This window comes from Triticum dicoccoides, chromosome 3A, assembly GCF_002162155.2.
Source record: "Triticum dicoccoides isolate Atlit2015 ecotype Zavitan chromosome 3A, WEW_v2.0, whole genome shotgun sequence".
Classification (NCBI taxonomy): Eukaryota; Viridiplantae; Streptophyta; class Magnoliopsida; order Poales; family Poaceae; genus Triticum; species Triticum dicoccoides.
The window spans coordinates 651209315-651233224 of NC_041384.1; the positions used below are offsets into that span (position 1 = coordinate 651209315).

General features: G+C 51.4%; 1 protein-coding gene and 1 pseudogene across 1 annotated transcript; both read left to right on the forward strand.

Annotated features, from left to right (window-relative positions):
• The first annotated feature begins 10452 nt into the window (after nucleotides 1–10452).
• Nucleotides 10453–11426, forward strand: LOC119272759 (annotated as a pseudogene).
• A 2199-nt stretch (nucleotides 11427–13625) lies between these two features.
• LOC119272760 lies at nucleotides 13626–15298 on the forward strand. Its single transcript, XM_037554163.1, has one exon. The coding sequence runs from the start codon at nucleotides 14690–14692 to the stop codon at nucleotides 15296–15298; it is 609 nt and encodes a 202-aa protein (XP_037410060.1). The 5' UTR covers nucleotides 13626–14689.
• The last annotated feature ends 8612 nt before the right edge of the window (nucleotides 15299–23910 follow it).

A 23910-nucleotide genomic window follows, 5' to 3' on the forward strand; every position in this document is an offset into this window, starting at 1 on the left:
TGCCTGTGCACGCGCGCCCCCACGCGCCCGCCTGCGCTCGCTACCTTCCACCCGCGCCCGCCTCTGGCTGCTGCCGCCGACCGCGCCTCGCTGTGCCGTCCCGCCTCCACTGCTCTTCCCCCCGCGCGTCACGCTCGCCGCCCTCGCTCTGCGGCCTCGCCACCTTGCTCCCGCTCCGCCGCAGCCGCTGCCTGCTGCTGCTCGGGCCGGCGAGCCTCGCCGTGGCTGGCCTGGGCCAGTGCCCAGGCGGGCTAGCGCCCGTGCGCCCGTAACCGACGCCCGCGCCCCGTTAAGGCCCTCTGGGCCACTGACTAGTGGGCCCCTGCCCCAGAACGAAAATATTTTTAAAAAAGGAAATTAAAAGTAAATAAATAAAAATATTAATTAAATAACTAATTAAAATAATTAATTAATTCACTTAATTAATTAAACTAATCAATTAACTAACCTAATTAAACTGTTAGTTAATTAATTAATCAGTCAATGACAGTGGGGCCCACCCCTAATTAATTCTGTTTGGGTTAATTAAAATGTGTCACTGACCAGTGGGACCCATTGGTCAGGTTGACCAGTCAACCCCCGTTGACTACTGACATCAGCATGACATAATGCTAATGTCAAAAATCCAATTTCGAATTAAATTAAATAATTAATTAATTTCCAAAAATTAATAAATTCTTTTAAAATTAATATAAAATAAACCGTAGCTCGGATGGGAAAACTTTGTACATGAAAGTTGCTCAGAACGACGAGGCAAGCCCGGATACGCAACCCGTTCGTCCGCCACACACTCCTAGCATATCAAACACGCAACTTTTCCCCACCGGTTCACCGGTCCGAAAACGCGAAACACCGGGGATACTTCCCCGGATGTTTTCCCCCTTCGCCGGTATCACCTCGTACTGAGTTAGGTGACCCCTAGCACCGCGTATTGCCATGTTATGCTTTGTGAGACTTTGATTGCTCTTTTATTTATTATGTTCCCCCTCCGTCACTTCTTTCCGGTAGACCCCGAGACTGACGTCGCTGCTGCCCTGATCGACTACGGTGTTGACGACCCCTCTCTCTTGCCAGAGCAACCAGGCAAGCCCCCCCCTTGATCACCACATATCGCCTACTCTTCTCTATACTGCTTGCATTAGATTAGTGTAGCATGTTACTGCTTTCAGTTAATCCTATACTGCTGCATAGCCTGTCCTTGCTACTACTGTTGTTACCTTTACCTGCTATCCTACTACTTAGTATAGGATGCTAGTGTTCCATCAGTGGCCCTACACTCTTGTCCGTCTGCCACGCTATACTACTGGGCCGTGATCACTTCGGGAGGTGATCACGGGCATATACTATGTACTTTACACTGTTACATTACCTGAGGTACTGTTCGGAGTTGGGGGCTGGAGGGGCAGGTGGCTCCATCCCGGTAGAGGTGGGCCTGGGTTCCCGATGGCCTCCGACTGTTACTTTGTGGCGGAGCAACAGGGCAGGTTGAGACCACCTAGGAGAGAGGTGGGCCTGGCCCTGGTCGGCGTTCGCGGATACTTAACACGTTTAACGAGATCTTGGTATTTGATCTGAGTCTGGCCACTGGCCTATACACAGTGACCATCTACGCGGGGACAGTTATGGGCACTCGACGTCGTGGTATCAGCCGAAGCCTTCATGACGTCAGCGACTAAGCGGCGCGCGCCGGATTGGACCGTAAGCCTGCTCTTGTATTAAGGGGGCTAGTTCTGCTTCCGGCCGCCCTCGCAACGTGCAGGTGTGCAATGGGCGATGGGCCCAGACCCCTGCGCCATAGGATTTAGACCGGCGTGCTGACCTCTCTGTTGTGCCTAGGTAGGGCTGCGACGTGTTGATCTTCCGAGGCCGGGCATGACCCAGGAAAGTGTGTCTGGCCAAATGGGATCGAGCGTGTTGGGTTATGTGGTGCACCCCTGGAGGGAAGTTAATCTATCCGAATAGCCGTGATCTTCGGTAACAGGACGACTTGGAGTTGTACCTTGACCTTATGACAACTAGAACCGGATACTTAATAAAACACACCTTCCAAGTGCCAGATACAACCGGTGGTCGCTCTCTCACAGTGCGACGAGGGGAGGATCATCGGTTAGGTTTATGCTATGCGATGCTACTTGGTGAGCTTACCATCTACTCTCTTCTCCATGCTACAAGATGGAGGTGGCCAGAAGCGTAGTCCTCGACAGGATTAGCTATCCCCCTCTTATTCCGGCTTTCTGTAGTTCAGTCCACATATGATACCCTTATTCCATTTGATACCAATGCATACATATGTAGTGTAGCTCCTTGCTTGCGAGTACTTTGGATGAGTACTCACGGTTGCTTTGCTCCCCCTTTTTCCCCTTCCTATACTCGATTGCTGCGACCAGACGATGGAGCCCAGGAGCCAGACGCCACTGTCGATGACGACTACTACTACTCGGGAGGTGCCTACTACTATGTGCAGCCCGCTGACGACGACCAGGAGTAGTTTAGGAGGATCCCAGGCAGGAGGCATGCGCCTCTTTCGATCTGTATCCCAGTTTGTACTATCCTTCTTAAGGCAAACTTGTTTAACTTATGTCTGTACTCAGATATTGTTGCTTCTGCTGACTCGTCTATGATCGAGCTCTTGTATTCGAGCCTTCGAGGCCCCTGGCTTGTAATATGATGCTTGTATGACTTATTTTATTTGTAGAGTTGTGTTGTGATATCTTCTCGTGAGTCCCTGATCTTGATCGTACACGTTTGCGTGTATGATTATTGTACGATTAAATCGGGGGTGTCACAACTTTTCTGTCGCACCACGACACATTTTTTTGTCTCACATGCCCGTATACTTCATAGCAGAACGGTCGAGCCGAACGCGTCCTTCGCAGTCTGAACGACTGCGTTCGCACGCTCCTGTTCCATGCTAATGTGCCACCTTGTTTCTGGCCGGACGCACTCGCCACTGCTTCTCTTCTCCTTAACCTTCGCCCTTGCCGCCCACGGTGGAACTATGCACCTCACCATCTTCTCTTTGGTACACCCCCATCTTATGATGGCTTGCGTATTTTTGGGTGCCTTGCTATCCTAGCATTGCCGACTCCGCTCCTCACAAACTCGCACCTCGTTCTGTCGCTTCCATCTTCATCGGCTACCCCTCCAACTCCAAGGGATATCGGTGCTACGATCCCGTCTCCCACCGTGTGTTCACTTCCTGGCACGTTTACTTTGATGAGCATGTGTTTCCGTTTCACCAGGTAACCCTGGCTGTTCCTCCCGCCACCGGTGACACGGGCTCCTCAACGCCTCTCCCAGGGCGCTCGCGCGCCTCTCTTGGCCCGCCCCTGGCTTTGAGGCGCGCCCCCCGCATGCGGCGCCTCCTACAGCCGCGGCGCTGGCGCCCCGGCGCCCCCGATGTTGGCGCCCGTGGCCCCCTCGGCGCCCCCGACTTTGGCGCCCGCGGCCCCCCGGCACCCCCGGGGCCCACGGCCCTCTCGGCGCCCCCTGCGCCCCCGGCCCCCTCGGCGCCTGTGGCCGGTCCGATCACCCGCGCCCGTACAGGCGTTTTCCGCCTGAGCTCGCGCTACGCCTCGGATGACTACGTCCATGCGGCGTCCACCTCTGAGCCGTCACCGTTACCATCCTCCGCTCGAGCTGCTCTTCGTGACCCGCTCTGGATGGCTGCAATGCAAGAGGAGTTTGACGCCCTGTTGCGCAACCGGACGTGGCAGCTTGTTCCCCGTCCCCGGCACGCCAACGTGATTACCGGGAAGTGGGTCTTTAAACACAAGCTCCGTCCTGATGGTACCCTTGATCGCTACAAAGCGCCCTGGGTCATTCGTGGCTTCCGACAGCGTGCTGGCATCGACTTCACCGACACCTTCGCTCAGGTCGTCAAGCCCGCCACGATACGCACGGTTCTCCACCTTGCGTTCTCCCGTGCTTGGCCGGTGCACCAGATGGACATCTCCAATGCCTTCCTCCATGGTCACCTCGAGGAGCAGGTCTTCTGCTAGCAGCCCACCGGATTTGTTGACCCGACGCTTCCCGACCACGTGTGCCTGCTTTCGCGGTCCTTGTATGGACTCAAGCAGTCTCCGCGCGCTTGGTACCAGCGCATCGCGGCGTTTCTTCACCAGCTTGGGTTTCGCTCTACCCACTCGGATGCCTCGCTCTTCGTCTATCATTAGGGCTCTGACACGGCCTACTTGCTGCTCTATGTCGACGACATCATCCTGACGGCATGTACAGCTGGTCTCCTCAGTCAGCCCACGGCTCATCTTCGCGCTGAGTTCGCCATCAAGGACTTGGGTCCTTTGCACTACTTCCTCGGAGTCGAGGTGTTGCGCCGTCCGGGTGGCTTCTTCCTTCATCAGCGGAAGTACGCTCACGAGCTCCTGGAGCGCACTAGAATGCTTAACTGCAAGCCCGCCGCTACACATGTTGATACGAAGGCCAAGCTTTCTGCCACGGATGGTTCTCCTGCTTCGGATGCTGCTTTCTATCGGTCTATCATTGGTGCTCTCCAGTACCTCACTCTGACTCGACCGGAGATCCAGTATGCCGTGCAGCAGGTGTGTCTTCGTATGCATGCTCCTCGAGACGTTCACTGGGCTGCCGTCAAGTGGATTCTCCGCTATATCTGTGGCACTATGGATCTTGGCATCACACTTCACGCCTCTGTCGACACCGCCCTCACTGCCTACTCCGGTGCAGACTGGGCGGGCTGCCCTGACACTCGTCGCTCCACTTCGGGCTATTGCGTCTACCTTGGACCCTCACTCATCTCGTGGTCGTCCAAGCGGCAGCCTATGGTCTCTCGTTCCAGTGCTGAGGCTGAGTATCGCGCGGTGGCCAACGTCGTCGCCGAGTGTTTGTGGCTTCGCCAGCTGCTTTAGGAGCTCTCTTGCCCTGTTGATCGTGCCACAGTGGTCTACTGCGACAACGTCTCGACGCTACCTCTCCGCTAACCCGGTGCAGCATCGACGAACCAAGCATATTGAGTTGGATATTCATTTTGTTCGGGAACAAGTGGCCCTTGGCCATATTCGTGTTTTACACGTCCCTACTTCCCAACAATTTGCAGATATCATGACCAAGGGCTTGCCTACGGCGTCATTTAAGGAGTTCCGGTCTAGTCTTTGCGTTAGCGGCGGTGCCGCTTCGACTACAGGGGGTGTTGAGTATATGTGTTATGCGCATATTGTGTATTGGGTCCGCCTCCTAGTTCCTTGTATAGTTGAGGTCCCTGGCCCATCTTTGTACATCATATATACATGTCTATGCACGAGAGCAATACATTGTGCAATTCATATATTCTACAGATTTCGCTGGCCCATTGGCACCCCCGTTCTCTTCCCCCCACTGGGCGTCACTTCCAGAGGATTTGGTTTGCGAGATAGCTCAGAGAGTGCTCTCGGGCGATTTTCTGGACTACGTGCACTTCCGCGCCGTCTGCACTAGTTGGAGGTATGGCACCGTGTGTCCGCGCGGCCACGGCATCACCGATCTGCGCTTTCATTTGCGCCGCTGGATGATGCTGCCAGAGGGCCACGGCCTCTACCCCGTGTAAATTGGGTTGGAAGCGTTGAACCCTTTGTCTCGGGCCGCATGTTTATATATAATGGCAATGCCTTGGAGTAAAAGAAGAGATCAAGAGATCGATCTCAGGTTGGTTTGGTTCGGTACAGGAGGGAGAAGAAGAAAGGAGATAGAGATAGAGATAGATTACAATTTGAATGAAACTATCCTATACATATTCTAACACTCCCCCTCAATCTAAACTTCATGAACTTCGACCAAGGTTGAGATTGTACTTGAACCCATCTAACCTCCTCATAGTGAGAGGCTTTGTGAATCCATCAGCAAGTTGATCTCCAGTAGGAATGAACTGAATTTCAAGGAGCTTTCTAGCTACTCTTTCTCTGACAAAGTGGAAATCAACTTCAATATGCTTTGTGCGTGCATGAAAAACAGGATTAGCTGACAAATAGGTTGCACCAATATTATGACACCACAATCTGGCTGCTTTTGGAGTCTTAATTCCAAGTTCATGAAGCAATGTATGTATCCACATTACTTCAGCTGTGGCATTTGCCAAAGCTTTGTATTCAGCCTCAGTACTTGATCTAGAGACTGTAGCCTGCTTTCTTGCACTCCATGACACAAAATTGGATCCCAGAAATACAACAAATCCACCAGTTGACCTTCTATCATCAATACATCCTGCCCAGTCTGCATCAGAGTAGGCAGCAACAAGCATACAAGAAGACTTGGTAATTTGAAGTCCAAGTCCCTCTGAAAACTTAAGGTACCTCAAAATCCTCTTAACTGCAGTCCAATGAGTAGTGCTAGGAGCATGTAAATACTGACATACCTTGTTGACAGCATAAGAAATGGCAGGGCGTGTAAGTGTCAAATATTGCAATGCACCCACAACACTCCTGTAATTTGTTGCATCCTCTGACCCAAGTGGCTCTCCACTTTCAACAGAGAGTTTTTCAGAAGTTGAGACAGGTGTACTCACAAGTTTACATTTTTCCAAACCTACTCTCCTGAGTATGTCAGCTGTGTACTTTCCCTGTGTTAGAAGTATACCATCTCTTATCTGTTTGACCTCAATACCAAGAAAATAATGAAGATCTCCCAAGTCCTTGAGGGAAAATTCTAACTTAAGATCCTTAAGCAAACAAGTGGTGGCACTTGAACTCGAGCTAGCAACAATAATATCATCAACATAAACCAGCACAAAAATAGTGACATTTCCTTTATTGTAAAAGAACAAGGATGTGTCTGCTTTGGATGGTACAAATCCAAGATGTTGTAGTTGCATGCTCAATCGTGAATACCAAGCTCTTGGCGCCTGTTTTAAACCATATAGAGCTTTATCCAACTTACAAACATAATGTGGTGTACCTTTGTTTTCATAACCTGGTGGCTGCCGCATGAACACCTCTTCCTCAAGAACACCATGAAGAAACGCGTTCTGAACATCTAGTTGTCTTAAGCTCCAACCTCTGGAAACAGCAATAGACAAGACAAGTCGAATGGTGGCTAATTTAACAACTGGACTAAAAGTATCCTCATAGTCAATCCCAAACCTTTGCTTAAAGCCTTTAGCAACTAATCTAGCCTTGTACCTGTCTATACTTCCATCTGACTTCCTTTTTATCTTGTACACCCATTTGCAATCAATAACATTCATTCCACTTTTTGATGGTACTAGGTGCCATGTTTTATTTTCATAAGTGCATCATACTCACTATCCATGGCCTCTTTCCAATCTTTGTGAGCAAGAGCATCAACAAGATTAACTGGTTCACCAGTAGTAGTGAGAAAAGCACGTTTTTATCATACCTAATGGTGCCATCTTTGTATTCCTTTTCCTTAGTAATACCCTATTGTGACCATGTGTGACATCGAGGAATAATTTGTGCAGCAGAAGAGGCATCCACAGAAGATCCAGCGTCCTGCACACGCCCAGCAGTCGCGGGATCGCGCGCCAGATCTTCTACAGACAAGATCGGCCTCGGGATTGTTCCACCAGTAGAAACGGGCCGCGTGTCGCCTGAGGACTCCACACGGGTGGACGTGCGCGAGCCCATGGCCCGTGGGCTCGTGGCAAGCGGGGATTCGCCCCCGGCCCCGCCTGCGCTAGTGGGCTCCGCGCGGTCACTATCGGCCACCGGGTCGCACGCCGTCTCCGCATGCAGGTGGGCAGGATCCTCCTCGGATCATGCGCCAATGATTGCGCTGGCGCTGGCGCTGGCGCCAGGATTCACCTGGGATTGCGCGCCAGATTGCCTGCTGCCGCCAGAATCCTCCTCGTGATCAGCAACACATGTATTGTCTGTTTCTAGACACATAAAATCATGAGCTGCATTTGTACAAACATCATTAGAGCTGCAATTTTCTGCGGATTTGTTCACATGGTCAGCTTCAGATAATTCACCCCCGTGATCAGATAGTGTGTCAAGATCCGGAAGAAGTGCTATTTCGGCACGGAGAAGAGTGCCTGCGTTGGGATGGAGCTTGGCAAACGGAAAGAGAGTTTCATCAAAAATTACATCTCGAGAAATATATATACGTCCGTTGGAAATTTCTAGGCACTTGTATCCCTTGTGTAGATTACTATAGCCTAGAAAAACACATTGAGTGGAACGGAATTCAAGTTTGTGATGATTGTACGGATGTAAGTTGGGGTAGCAAGCACACCCAAAAGTTCTGAGAGAGTTGTAGTCTGGTTTTTGATGGTAGAGATGTTCCAAAGGAGTGGAGTTGCCAATAACTTTACTTGAAAGATGATTAACGAGATATGTTGCTGTAATAAAAGCTTCATCCCAATATTTTAGAGGCATAGACGCATGAGCAAGTAGGGCGAGTCCAACTTCAACAATGTGGCGGTGTTTGCGCTCGGCAGAACCGTTATGTTGATGAGCATGAGGACAAGACACATGGTGCTGAATCCCTATGCTACGAAAGAAAGAGTTGAGTTTTTCGTACTCCCCTCCCCAGTCACTTTGGACTGTTAGAATTTTTCTGTTAAAGTATCTTTCAACCAGTTTCTAAAATTCTTGGAAGACAGAGAAAACCTCAGATTTATATTTGAGTAAATAAATCCAAGTGAACTTGCTATAATCATCAATAAAACTAACATAGTATTTATTTCTTCCAAAGGAATCTCTTGCATGACCCCATACTGAAAATAAGCTCTAAAGGAGCATGAGACACACTATTTGACTTGGGATAAGGAAGTTGGTGGCTCTTGGCACACTGACAAGCTTCACAAACTGACTCACTATTTTGACTATGTGACAAAGAAAGTTTGTCTTTATTGACTACTTGCTTAACTATGATTGATGATGGGTGTCCTAATCTTTGATGCCACCTTTCTAAGGGGGGTTTAGTGGCAGAATAAACTTGACGCCGATTGCGACTGAGTGCTCCGGATGTGATGGGGTAGAGCCCCCCAACGCATCTACCGTGATGAAGTTCCCTCGTTGCCCGGTCCTTTATAAAAAAGTAACGAGGGTGAGTTTCAAAGAAGACGTTATTGTCAGTGGCTAGACGAGACATGGATGCAAGATTTTTATCAGCTTGTGGGACATGAAGAACGTCTTTAAGAACTAGATCACGTTTAAGGTTGGGGGAATTAATGTAAGCTTATCCAATGTGACAAATATCCATACCTCCACCACTTGCCGCAGTGTGAATCTGGTCGCCACCATGGTATCTCTCATGAAGTGCAAGTTTCTCTAACTCGCTGGTGACATGATCTGTTGCACCTGAGTCCACGTACCAGACGCCATCTCCTCCTCCTTCACGGATGGCAGTAGCAACATGACGAGCGTCGGGGACGAAGTCTTCATCATACCTATGCCAACAGTCCATGACCTCATGGCCTGACTTTTTGCACAGCTGACAACGAGGGCGGTGACTTGAGGAGGAGCGGCGGCTGTTGTTGTTGTTGAAGCCGCCACCTCTGGAGTTGTTGCCACCACCAGAACGAGCACCCTCGCCCTGGTAGTTGCCGCGGCCGCGTCCGCCGCCGTTGGAGCTGCGGTTCTGTCCCTGGTGACCGCGCCCACGGCCGCGCCCGCGAGCCGCCGAGTTGACGGAGGACTGCCTGATGTTGGTGCCGTGGAGGAGGGCGAGGCGAGCATCAAAGCTCAAGAGCTGGCTGTACAACTCCTGAACCGAGACCGGCTCAACCCTAGCAGACAGAGCGGACACGACTAGATTGTAGTCCAGATCGAGGCCAGCCATGATCTTGGAGACTATCTCTGGATCGGGAAGATGAACTCTGGTGCATCATGCAACTTCATCTGTAAGGGTTTTAATTTTGCCAAGATATTCTGCCATGGACATGTTACCTTTCTTCAAGTTCGTGAGCTCGATGCGGGTGTTGATGGCCTGACTCTGGCTCTGGGCGGCGAACATAGCATTGATGGTGCTCCAGACCTCTGCTGGCGTCTGAAGGGTGGCAACTTGAGCGAGAATCTCACGGGACAAAGATCCCATCAGATACCCCTGGAGTTGCTGCTGCTGCGTGTACCAGAGGGTTCGGGCGAAGTTGACGACCTGTTCGTCTTTTCCATCTTTGGTGATGGTGAGGGTGGCCGGTGGTTCCTGGCTCGTCCCATCAAGGTGGCGCTCCATCTGTGCGCCTCGGATTTGCGGGAGAACGACGACCTTCCATAAGAGAAAGTTTCCCCTTGTTAGCTTCTCCTGTGGGGGCGGTCTGAGAGGAATAGAGCTGCTGCTAGATGATGATGCGAAGGTGGAGGCCGTGGAGGAGGAAAGCGCGCTCGTGGTGGAAGATAAGGCTGCGGAGGAAGACATGATCTCGGCCGCGGGAAGGTAGCCAGATGCGATCTTCGATCTAAGAGGAAGATGCTCTGATTACCATGTAAATTGGGTTGAAAGCGTAATTGAGTTGGAAGCATTGAACCCTTTGTCTCGGGCCGCATGTTTATATATAATGGCAATGTCTTGGAGTACAAGAAGAGATCAAGAGATCAATCTCAGGTTGGTTTGGTTCGGTACAGGAGGGAGAAGAAGAAAGAAGATAGAGATAGATTACAATTTGAATGAAACTATCCTATACATATTCTAACACCCCGGCCACCGCAAGTTGCGCGGCTACGTCCGCTTCTCTTCAACCTAGACACGGGAACCTTCGTCCGCGTCAAGCTACCGCTGTTCAACAGCCACTGCGCTCTCGACTCGGTCGACGGCCCCCTCCTCCTCCAGAGGGACGAGGACACCGGCATCCGCCTCGTCCACCCGTTCACCGGCGACATCGCTGAGCTCCCACCACTCGCCACCCTGCTCGCGCAGCTAAAGAACGACCCATCGGTCCCTCGTGGTTCTGATCCTTACTGGTGGTGGTCCTTCATCAGATACTGCGTCTGTGCTACCGTGTCCTGCAGTGCCGGAGCCATCACCGTGATGCTCGTGTTCCGTCATCTGCGACGTGTTAGCCTTTGCTACCTCCGAGGACCAGCAATGGGCAATGCCAAGCTGGGAAATCCCAGTAAACATCGCACCCCTGTCGCTCCAAGGCAAGCTATACTTGGTGCAATTTCCTTGCGATAATGGCTCGCTGGTCTTCCAGATGGAGGTTGGTTCGCCGTCGCTGCCGCCAAAGATGATTGCCACATGCCCAGCAGATAAGCTCTACGGCGGCTACCACCTTGTAGAATGCGACTCGCAGATCCTGCTTGCCGGGTATACCGACAGCTCCATGACACACATTTTGATCTACAAACTCGAGGACCTCATCTTGGAGAGGTTTGTGCCGGTAACAAGCATCGGAGACCGATCCCTCTTCCTTGAGGATAGGAGCCTGAATGTCTGCTCCAAGGCACTGCCAACCATCATTGCTGAGACAGTTGTGTAGTGTATACATATCCACTGAATGGCCGTTTTGCACAATACTGTCTCAGTACCGGTGCTTGATCTTAGCCGAGTGTTTGACAAAAAAACTATCACAACTGGGGTTCGCGTCTCACAAAACTACCACTTTTAAAAAAGTGACTGATAACTATAAAAAAATTGGAATCTCGTGACTAAAAACTACCACTTTCAGAAAATGACTAGTTCAGACGATTTAAACGCGTTTATGACATGTGGGGCCTGTTTGTCAGGGCCGACGTGGCGGGAAAGTCAACTGTGGTAGTTTTTTGTCAAACACTCGTCTCAGCCATTCGATGGATATAGTGATGGGTTTAACCCAGGTCCTTATAGCCTCATGCAACATGTCATTAGCTGCTGCATTCGCAATGTTTGGTATGCAACTGGCCCTATTTTGTGTGTCAGCACAATTATTCCTTGGATCATCTTATTTATCTATTGTGCCGGCCATTCTTCTTGTGGTCCTTTTAGGAACAAAGGGCTGGTATATTCTGAAGGAAACCAAAAAGCCTGGATGGCTTTGTTGGAAGGTGAAGAGAAAGCTTCGCATTTGGGTAAATCTTACTCACAATTAATCCTCGGTCTTTTGATACTAACAGCATGATAGTTTTAGTTACACCTCTGCTTTTTTTTCTCTTATAGTAATAAATAACCAGCCAGCCAGCCAGCCACAATAGTTTATGCCCTCGATCAAACCCAAACTGTAAAAAACCTCGACAGTCAGAAACTCAGAATACTCCCAGTTCACAAGCAGCTCTGAAGAGGTGTTTGTGCTACTTACAATCCCATTGTTTTCTGTACAGATGCTATACACCATTGATATTTGCACACCTCTTTTAAAATATTTTCTGCACAATAAATCAATTGTCCACTGCCCACTGGTACTTACTTTATGCATTTTGACTTGGATATTTTCAGCTAGCAATTTAGAAACTGCAAATGATATCTCATTATAGAACTTGTAATCACGTGGAAGTTTATTTTGTGCCTTTGGTAGCTTATTTTGTTGTTCTATTTGTTGGGCACACGAAGGGGAGCCTTGGCGCAGTGGTAAAGCTGCTGCCTTGTGACCAAGAGGTCACGGGTTAAGGAAAGACTGTACAATAGACCCAAAGTGGTCGGACCCTTCCCGAGACCCTACGCAAGCGGGAGCTACATGCACCGGGCTGCCCTTATTTGTTGGGCACACATTGTTCATGGAGTAGGTGTTTTCAGATTTGCAAGTACAGCGACCGTACATTTTTATCAGCACAATGATGGATGGTCTACTTGGGAGATGTGAGTTTGCTGGTGTCGCTGGACGAGTCCCCGCTCACCAGTTCGTGGAACACCTCCACCTTCACAGGCGGCACCCGCATGCCGTACGAGTTCCTACAACACATCGTGGATCAAGGGATTGAAGCAGTTGATGGCGGCATAAAACAGGCAAAGAACTAGGGATACTTACATCGACTGCGATGCTTGTTTGAACTGCTGCGCTAGCTGGGCTTGGGCGCTCTGGTTTCCAGACATGCCCAGATGCTGCTGAAGCTGCTGTTGCTGGTGGTGGTGGTGCTGCTGGAGCTGTTGCTGCTGGTGGTGGTGGTGCTGCTGGAGTTGTTGCTGCTGCTGCTGCTGTTGCTGGTGGTGTTGTTGAAGCTGCAATACGTGCTGTTGCTGGAGCTGCTTCTGTTGCTGCTGCTGCAGTAGCTGCTGGTGCCTCAGCTGCTGCATCTGTTGTTGTTGTTGTCTGGTGAGAGATCCGTACGGGCTATTGATTTGTGAATCCATGGTGTTCTCGAGCTTCACGTTTACCAGGGCCTGGGTTTTGTCCAACATCGTAAGAGCGCCGCCAATTAAACATATTAACTACTCCCTCCGTTCCGAATTACTCGTCGCAGAAATGGATGTATCTAGATGTATTTTAGTTCTAGATACATTCATTTCTGCGACGAGTAATTTGGAACTGAGGGAGTATGTGTTAATGTTAGGGGCAGCATGAGAAAATGATGTTATGGTTTCACAGAGAAGACATTTCCAAAAACAATAATAGTTTCAAGCGTGTGCATAGATGAATAGCATAGAACTCGCTAGGTCGCAGCGGCGCATCCTGGCTGACCAAGGTTCGAATCCCATCGGGAGCGAATTTGTGGTATCTCACCCGGGTGGGCTCTCTCTTAGTAATATATTGTCCATGGGATCCTCCCCATTGGATCACAATAAAAAGAATAGCAACCATTTGACTCAAATTTTTTTTGCTCAAACAGTGGCTAATCAAACAAACAAATGTAGTAGAAGCAAAATAGTTCCCATCACTGTGATTAGTGACCATTCAAAACCAGCCGGGTGTCACAAAACCAGCTGGTTCAGTGGGCGAATGTAGAGACTGAATTCTAGAACCACTCCCAGTTCAATGGGTAGCCAATCACAGTGAATGGTCATACATGAGTTCTGGGAGTTGGTTTCAAGTTGCAAGAGTTAGCAGAATTTTTCTTTATATGACTGAACAATTAGAAGAATAAGGAGGCCTATTCTGAGGCAAGAACATTGGTTTGCAACCCGTTCTACCCAAATCTCAAAGATACTTGCACTAATTATAATTTGTGAGTGCCTCTAAAAATAGAAGTAACAGCAAGATTATACAGCTGTCGCGTTGACCAGGCAGAAACCAATATCCATTCCCATCAAGTGAATTTACTTGTGGGCAGCTTAGCCAAAGAGCTTGTTTACACTACAACACGTTAATATCAGAAAACGTTCTGTTCAGGGCATTTTTATAAACACCTCAGAATAGCATTGTCATGTGGGGCGCTGCGTACAAGCGCGGGTCGCGCGCCCAGGGGCAGCAGCCGACGGCCACAGCTGGCGAGGCATGATCGGGACAAGGAGTCCTGATCCTACGTTGGTTCCTAGAGTCCAGGAGTAGTTAGTTTCCTAGTTTGTTAGGAGTCCAGGAGTAGTTAGTTTCCTAGTTTGTTAGAAGTCCATAAGGCCTTTATATATCCTGTAATCTGCACCCTTGGACGCAGGCAATAAATCATTATCTCCTACCTCCTCCTCTACTCCTAATCTCTTCTCCTGCACCATTGAGCAGTTAGGCAAAAACCCTAGCGCTCCTATCAACCGAGACTACGAACTACGTAGTCGAGGTCCTGCTGTCTTGGGCACCGAGGTCCTTGACAACTTGGTATCAGGTTCCAGGCGATCCTCTTCCTCGTCCGCGCTCCATCCGCAGCCCGCCGCCACCCCTGCGTCCGCGCCAAGCACACCTCCATCGCCACCATCCGCCGCCGCCTCGGTCACTTCCGGCATGGCAGAACCAACCACCGCCGATCTGGCCACGATGATCGAGGCCTTGACTGCAACGGTGGCATCCCTGCAGACGTCCGTCGCCGCGCTCCAGAAGGACAAGTCCACCTCCTCGTCGAGCGCTGCCGGCGCCCACGATGGGCAGCACCACAATGATCGCCCGCCCCGGTTCCAGAAGATGGACTTCCCCAAGTTCGACGGCAAGTCAGATCCGCTCGCTTTCCTCAACAGATGCGAATCCTTCTTCCATCAACAACGGATCGCCGAGGAGGAAAAAGTCTGGATGGCGTCCTACAACCTTGAGGGTTCTGCCCAGCTGTGGTACATGCAGGTCCAGTGTGACGAGGGCACTCCGCCGTGGCGCCGCTTCTCCGAGCTGCTAAACCTCCGCTTCCGGCCACCTCTACGCGCTAACCCGCTGGGCGAACTAATGGCGTGCAAGCGCACAACGTCCGTAGTCGACTTCCACAGGAGCGGTTTGAGGCGCTCCTCCCCCGGGCAGGCATCTTATCAGAGACACAGAAGGTTCAGATCTTCACCGCGGGACTCCAGCCACCCCTCAGCCTCGACGTGGAAATCCACAACCCGCAGTCCCTCGCCGTCGCCATGAGCCTCGCCCGCAAGTTGGAGCTGCGCGACCAGTGCGCGCTCACCTCCGCGCCACCGGTGCGTTTTCAGCAGAAGGGCATCCTGCCGGCGCCCGTACCACGCCTCGCGCCCCCCGCACCGGCTCTACCAGCCGCACCCCCTGCTCCTAGTCTGCCGGAAGGGCGCCCAATCAAACGCCTGTCACAGACAGAGATGGAGGAACGCCGTCGCTTGGGCCTATGCTTCAATTGTAATGAGAAGTTTGGCAGGGGCCACAACCGCGTCTGCCAGCGCATCTTCCTCCTCGACCTGGCGCCAGACGACGACGACGACGACACGGCCTCCGCCACCGCTGATGCCTCGCCGGCCGACCCTCGGATCTCGCTCCACGCGATCTCCGGCGTGCGCACGAGCGAGACCATGCAGATGCATGTCACCCTTGGGGGTGTCTCCCTCCTCGCCCTGATCGACTCCGGCTCCACCCACAACTTCATCGCCGAGGAGGCGGCCGCTCGTGCTACACTGCCATCCCCCACCACCGAGAAGATGCGTGTCACGGTGGCCAACGGCGAGCGTGTTCCGTGCCAGGGCGCATACCGCGCCGTCTCCTTCCGCATCGACCAGGAGGCGTTCTCGGAGGATTTCCTCGCCTTGCCGCTCGCAGGCTACGACGTCGTCTTGGGCACGCAATGGCTGGCGACGCTTGGACCGATCCTGTGGGATTTCCACGCCCTCTCCATGACGTTCTGGCGGAGGGGCCATCGGGTCTGCTGGCGCGGCCTTGCCGGACCGGACGGGCCAGCCCTGCAATCATGCAATGGCCGCGATTTCCTCGACGCCATCCTCACCGAGTTTGACGGCATCTTCGCCGAACCCTCCGGCGTACCACCACTCCGCAGCCGCGACCACGGCATCACCCTGCTGCCCGGCTCCGCCCCGGTGGCCGTCCGTCCATATCGCTACCCGGCCGCGCACAAGGACGAGCTGGAGCGTCAGTGCGCCGCCATGCTCGCCCAGGGCATCATCCGAGCAAGTCGTTCCGCATTCTCATCGCCGGTACTGCTGGTCCGCAAGCCCGACGGGTCCTGGCGCTTCTGCATCGACTACCGCGCCCTGAACGCCATCACCATCAAGGATGCGTTTCCAATTCCGGTGGTGGACGAACTCCTCGACGAGCTCCAGCGCGCTCGTTTCTTCACCAAGCTCGACTTACGCTCCGGCTACCACCAGGTGCGGATGCGTGCGGAGGACATCCCAAAGACTGCCTTCCGTACCCACGACGGCCTCTACGAGTTCCTGGTGATGCCGTTCGGCCTCTGCAACGCGCCGGCGACGTTCCAGGCACTCATGAACGATCTGCTGCGGCCGTACCTGCGCCGTTTCGTTCTCGTCTTCTTCGACGACATCCTCATATTCAGCGAGTCGTGGGCCGATCATCTTCGCCATGTGCGCACCATCTTTACCGTACTGCACCAGCACCGGCTCTTCGTCAAGAGGTCCAAATGCTCGTTCGCCGTCGAGTCGATCTCCTACCTGGGTCACACCATCTCCGCGGCCGGAGTGGCCATGGATCCGGAAAAGGTGCAGGCCGTGGCCGACTGGCCGCAGCCTCGCTCGGCGCGCGCGGTCCGGGGGTTTCTCGGTCTTGCAGGGTACTACCGCAAGTTTGTCAAGGAGTTTGGCGTGGTCGCCGCGCCCCTGACGGCCCTGCTTCGCAAGGACGGCTTCTCATGGTCGCCGGAGGCGGTAGCAGCTTTTACCGCCCTCAAGACGGCGGTCACCACGGCTCCCGTGCTCGCATTGCCCGATTTCACACGGCCGTTCATCATCGAGTGTGACGCGTCTACATACGGTTTCGGGGCCGTCCTTCTCCAGGATCAGCACCCGGTGGCTTCTTCAGCCGGCCGGCCGCGCCTCGTCACCGTTCTCTGGCGGCATATGAACGGGAACTCATTGGCCTGGTGCTCGCTATTCGCCATTGGCGACCGTACCTCTGGGGGCGCCAATTTGTGGTAAAAACTGACCACTATAGTCTCAAATTCCTCCTTGACCAGCGCTTGGCAACCATTCCGCAGCACCACTGGGTCGGCAAACTACTGGGGTTCGATTTCACTGTGGAGTACAAGGCCGGTAGTACAAACACGGTGGCGGATGCCCTTTCCCGCCGCGACACGGAAGAGACGGGGGTCATGGCTATATCTGGTGCTCACTTCGACTTCATCGACCGCCTACGGCACGCTTCGTCCACCGACCCAGCACTCGTCGCGTTGCGCGAGGATATCACGGCAGGCGCTCGGCAGCTGCCGTGGGCGCTCTCCGACGGCCTCGTCACTTTTAACGGCCGCCTCTACATTCCGCCAACGTCTCCACTACTCCAGGAGCTTCTCACCGCAGTGCACGATGACGGACACGAAGGCGTCCTGCGCACGCTGCATCGTCTCCGCCGCGACTTCCACGCACCTAACCTTCGCAAGACGGTGCAGGAGTATGTCCGCGCCTGTGGTACTTGCCAGCGTTACAAGTCCGAGCACTTGCACCCCGCCGGTCTGCTGCTGCCACTGCCGGTGCCCACGGCCGTGTGGACTGACGTCGGCATCGATTTCGTAGAAGCGCTCCCTCGTGTGGGCGGGAAGTCTGTTATCCTCACCTTGGTGGATCGTTTCAGCAAGTACTGCCACTTTGTGGCGCTGGCCCACCCGTACACGGCGGAATCAGTGGCGCAGGTGTTCTTCGCTGAGATTGTGCGTCTCCATGGCGTCCCGCAGTCCATGGTCTCTAACCGCGACCCCGTCTTCACCTCGGCTTTTTGGCAGGAGCTCATGCGCCTCACCGGGACCAAGTTGCACATGACGACGGCGTTTCATCCACAGTCGGATGGCCAAACGGAGGCTGCTAACAAGATCATTGTGATGTACCTCCGTTGTCTCACCGGGGATCGTCCCAGGCAGTGGCTCCGATGGCTTCCCTGGGCCGAGTACATATACAACACCGCCTACCAGACAGCAACCCAAGAAACTCCGTTCAAGCTTGTGTATGGCCGTGACCCTCCCACTATTCGCTCTTACGAGCCGGGCGATACACGGGTGGCCGCAGTGGCCAGGAGCATGGCGGAGCGCGACGAGTTACTCGCAGACGTCCGCTATCGTCTACAGCAAGCACAAGCGGTCTACAAGTCCTACTACGACAGACGCCATCGGGACATTCGGCATGACGTGGGCGATTGGGTCTGGCTTCGTCTTCGCCAGCGCGCCGCGTCCTCTCTCAACCTGCCAACCAGGGGCAAGCTCAAGCCACGCTTCTATAGGCCGTACCGCATTTCAGAGGTCGTCAACGACGTGGCCTACCGCCTTGAGCTTCCGGCACGCTCGCGCCTCCATGACGTGTTCCACGTGGGCCTCCTCAAGAAGTTCTTCGGCACGCCTCCAACTGCACCACCGGGATTGCCTCCGATCCACAACGGGGCGGCTGTTCCAGAACCGGAGCGCGTGACTCGTGCACGACTAGCACGCGGCGTTCGCCAGCTGCTCGTCCACTGGAAGGGTGAAGCAGCATCATCAGCTACATGGGAGGATCTAGACAGTTTCGTCGAGCGCTACCCCGCTTTTCAGCTCGAGGACGAGCTGCTCGTCGAGGGGGGGAGAGATGTCATGTGGGGCGCTGCGTACAAGCGCGGGTCGCGCGCCCAGGGGCAGCAGCCGACGGCCACAGCTGGCGAGGCATGATCGGGACAAGGAGTCCTAATCCTACGTTGGTTCCTAGAGTCCAGGAGTAGTTAGTTTCCTAGTTTGTTAGGAGTCCAGGAGTAGTTAGTTTCCTAGTTTGTTAGAAGTCCATAAGGCCTTTATATATCCTGTAATCTGCACCCTTGGACGCAGGCAATAAATCATTATCTCCTACCTCCTCCTCTACTCCTAATCTCTTCTCCTGCACCACTGAGCAGTTAGGCAAAAACCCTAGCGCTCCTATCAACCGAGACTACGAACTACGTAGTCGAGGTCCTGCTGTCTTGGGTACCGAGGTCCTTGACAAGCATCTAAGAAGGTGTTCTATCAGGTTCACCCCAAATCATCTCTAACTTAAGGCATTTCTGGAAAACACCTCGGACTGGATGAAGCTGTCATGGCATTTTTTGCAAATCACCACAAAACAGACAGCTGTGGAGGCGTTTTCCAGAAGCCTCAAAAGAGATTTTGAGGCATTTGTAAGAAACACCTCCTAATGGATACTCATGGGCGTCGGCATCAATGGAGGGGACATGCCGGTTTATGTATCAGTAAAAAGGGCACATGGATTTCTTGCCAATAACGTTACCTTTCTTGGTCTGGTGGTAAGTGCGCCACAATGTTTTCCAGCCGATGCAGCGTTCGAATCATGCATGCCTCTCTATTTATACAGTTTTTTTGTTCTCGCGCGAGGTTGTTTTAGTCCCATACTGCTTGGCGAGAAAGAGTTGGAGGTAGTTAAAAGGTGCAAACATAAGCGGTGTTTCAGAAATGACAAGTACTGATGTCATTTCTCTCGCTAATGGGCTTGTCTAGTTAGATTTAATTTAAATTCTCAGCCTGGAAAGAAAGATAGATAGCCATTTGGCACAGAAAAGACAAAAAGAGACAAAGAGAAGACCCCATGGTGTTTGTTAGTTCTGTTTTTCGATTTTGATCGAGAAGTTTACAGCGCTCTAGGAAATTGCTCCAAAACCTCGTTTGTGGCGTCTGTAAAAACGCCGCTGAATGCCAGATCTTTCAAGGCGTTACTGGAAAACGTCTCAGTTGACTTTCCCCTTCATGAGCTTCTCTAGCATTTTATAGAAATGCCGCACAAAACAATTGGAGGCATTTTTACGTCTTCTAGAGGTGTTTTAGAATGCCGTTGTAATACTATACGTGTTGTAGTGTTAGTTGGCTGAATCCATCAACTTTGGACAATTGTGGGTACATGCTTTTTAAATATAGTAGTATAAACAACTAATCCTTCTGAGGAAGGAAAAATTTATGACAGTAGCGTACAGAAATGGTAGAAAAAGAAGGTAAGCAATGTATACACAACATAAAGTATGGTAACCAGCAGTAGTTGCCAACCTGTTGGGCTTGAAGGAGATTATTTTGATTTTGTACTTGTGCATCTTGATGAACTGGGTGGCTAGCCACTCTACTCCCCATCTTTTTAATCTCCATTAAGGGTCCAATGTTACTAAATGTTACATAGAAAACGAAATCATGAGCTCAACAGTTTATTTGCTAAACAACATATGCTGAATGTGTACAGCTCTGCCATCAAATTAAATCAATTCTGTTAGTAGAGTACCTTGATTTGTTAAGCCGTACTGTAATTTTTTCATTTTGAAAAACTAAATGTCATTATAACCGCCTGCATGTTTTCCCTACTTCTCTTGTTAAATACTTAGATAGGACCTTGCATATTGGATAGTGAAACCTTTCCCAAGCTCAAACATTTATGTTACTTCAGACAAACATAACAGTCTGCTAGTGGTGAATCTGACTTTTCTAAGAACTGATAACATAACACAACGTCTCCAGAGGCCTTGCCCACTTATTAGAGTCTAAAATAAAAAACAAAAACAGAGCAACCTTTCTCATCTTTGGCAATATTTGTCCTAAAACATAGTTGCACTACAAAGAGCAGCAGAACCTAATCTATTTGCATCTTTTAAAGTTCCTATCGAAGATCCAATTTCTGCAAACCCATCTTTATAAGAAAAGTTCTCGGCCACCCAATATGCTTCGTCCCATACATAGAAAAACTTACAAAAGGCTCCTAACTCTTCAGCACTTAGCAACGGTGAGTTAATAGATGTCTTAACAGGAAGTACTCCCTCCGTTCCAAAATAGATGATTCAACTTTATACTAAAGTTAGTATAAAGTTGAGTCATCTATTTTGGAACGGAGGGAGTACATGACAACAGGGTATGCATCAGCAGCTAATTAACTTGGAACAGAGGTTTCCATTGGTACAAATTAAAAGATTAGTCAGACGAACCTTGCAAAAACGTTGCGCTTTAAGATCAGGGATGAGGTGCAGGGATGGCCAAGATGTCAATCTCCTCTCGAGGTGTCCAGATCCGGTGTGCTTGAGGTCGATCCGGTACTGAACCTGCTAATTTGGTGAGGTTAGGGTTCAAGAAAAAGATAAGTGCCTATGTGGAAGGGGGGAGAGAGAAGAGGTGGAGAGGAGACCTACCAGGGACTGTGGTGCTCAACTGGGGGTCACCGACCGCTGCTCCCGGCAGCAGGACGGAGCAACTAGGGGTCACCGGACGCTGCTCCCGGCGGCAGGACGGAGCACGGGGCGGAGCAACTGGGTCGGGTGGAGGGAAGGGGAAGGTGAGGAATAGGACATGGGAGAGGAGAAGAACGAAGGAAGAGGGATCAGCGGAGGAGGGAAGGCTCGCCGGTGGCGGCGAATCGGAGCGCCATGGATGTGCGGGATTGGGGAGGACGAGAGCTGAGGCAAATCCAGAGGAATGACGGGGTGGGGGCCGGGATTTGGGTACAGTACGATTGAGCCAAATGGGCCGGCACGGCCCGTCCAGGCTTACACGGGCCAGGCACGGCACGGCCCGGCCAGGCACGTATATACACGGGCCGTTCCGGCCCAGGCACGCGTGGTCGCCTCTCCGGCCCAGGCACGGCACAGCAGCCTCACGGGCCGGCACGCTGGCCCGATTAGCACGGCGGCCTGAGTGGCACGGGAAGGAGCGAGCAGCCGAGCGTCGTGGCGGCCGCGTTCGTCGGCTCGTGCCATTGCACCTGCATGCACGCCACTTTTTTTATTGCATCTCAACTGCGGAACCGGCTCCTCTACCGTGCCCGCTTGGCACGGCACCCTGCCGTGCCTTCTTTACCCCAGCGAAGCAATGGTCTAGCCCAGGAAACTACTAAAAGCTCACCTGATGCCCGCTGATTAACAACATGGTTCTCAATTTTTTTATTGATTAACAATATTAGTCTTCTATAAAAAAATTAACAGCATTAGTTCATGGCTGCATGTTCTCATGGCGTTTTTTTGTTTGTCAAAATTTCGGTCGATTTAAATTTGGTTAAGTATATAAGTCGACTGTTGTCTGCATGTTGTTTCTCAATTTTTTTGTCTTTTCTGGATTTATAGTTTCTAATACTTGAATATATTTGCTAACTTTTCAAAATATGCAAATGTAGGAAATGGTACTGTTGCCCGCTCGAAGCAAAATACAAATATATTTTAACAAAAAAATGCTCTCCGTAAAATATGTCTGAGATTAAGCAAAACCATTTTTCAAATATGAGTTCATTTTCATTTTAGAATGTTGCTCATGTATATTCATAATAGGTAATTAGTTTATTGAGACAATGATAGTGGAAGGGCCCCGTTTTCAGATGTTTCTTCGAGTTTTGTTAGGGCTTATGTCCTGCTCAGGAAGACGAGGTGGCGGCGGCTCCTTGAATATTAAATAAATTTCTCCCTGCCTAGCCCCCGTCCCAATGGTGTGTCTAGCATCGTCGATGGGCATATGGAGATGTGTTTCCGGCGAATCTATCTTTGGTGGATTTGGATTTGCTTGGATCTGGCCGTAGTTCATCTACGTTCGTGTGTCTTCAGGTTGGATTCTTCCAATCTACGCTACCCTTTCTCGGCAGCGGTTGTTATTCTGCCGTGTCCGTCCTATGGGGTCTTAGCACGATGACTCCTGAACTGTGTATACAACAAGTTTTGCCCGGCTCCGGCGAGGGAGGGGCGATGACGGCGGCGTGCCTTCGGCTCGCTTTAGTACTTGTAGTCGTCGCTAGGTGGTCTACGCATCTGGGTGTATTTTTTATTATTTATGGTGTTTATTGTACTATCATGATTGAATATGAATAGATCAAAGTGTTATCTAAAAAAATAAAAGTAGAAATAGTGAGTTAGTTTTTCTAGGGGGAAATAGTTTCTTTTTGGGTTTGGGAAATAGTTAATTAGGTGACACGTGCAGGCGTGTGATACATCAGATTTTTTTTAGTTGAACGTGATGCATCCGGTGAACAGTTGGGCTGATTAGATAAACTTTCATCAAAGAGTCTGGCCTTTCTGGCCCATATCAATGTGTAAGGTGCGGGGTAAGAAGGCACGGCACCCTGCCGTGCCCAGCAGGCACGGTAGAGGAGGCGGTTCCCTCAACTGCATGCATGCATGCACGCCTTCTGGCTTAGTGCGTTCGTCGGCTCGTGCCATTGCACATGCATGTACGTATACTATACAAGTATACATGTACACCTCCTGGCTTTCTGAGATGTGCTAGCAGCCGTACTGTGCTGGGGCGAATCAATCTGTGGTTGGATGGTTAGAGGGACTGTAATATCCCTAGCTGACCAGAGTTCAAATCCTGATGCTCGCATTTATTTCTGGATTTCCGGCGATGCGCATTCGGTGGGAGGAGACGTTCCTGTCGACGACGGGGTGCCTAGGGTGATTTCGTAAATTTCAAGATGATATGTCGGCTCAGTCTTTCGAATGTGCTCATAGGGGTAGGATGTGCGTATGTGCGTTCATAGGGGTTAGTGTATGCGCGTGTATATGAGCGCTTGTGTCTGTATTGATGTTCAAAAAAAAAGCCATACCGTGAGGCCGGCCCAGGCACGGTAAGGCCGGCCCATCTGACC

Bases quoted from the DNA above. Each gene is read 5' to 3' on its own strand.
- LOC119272760 (XM_037554163.1), top strand. From the start codon at position 14,690: ATGGCAGAACCAACCACCGCCGATCTGGCCACGATGATCGAGGCCTTG.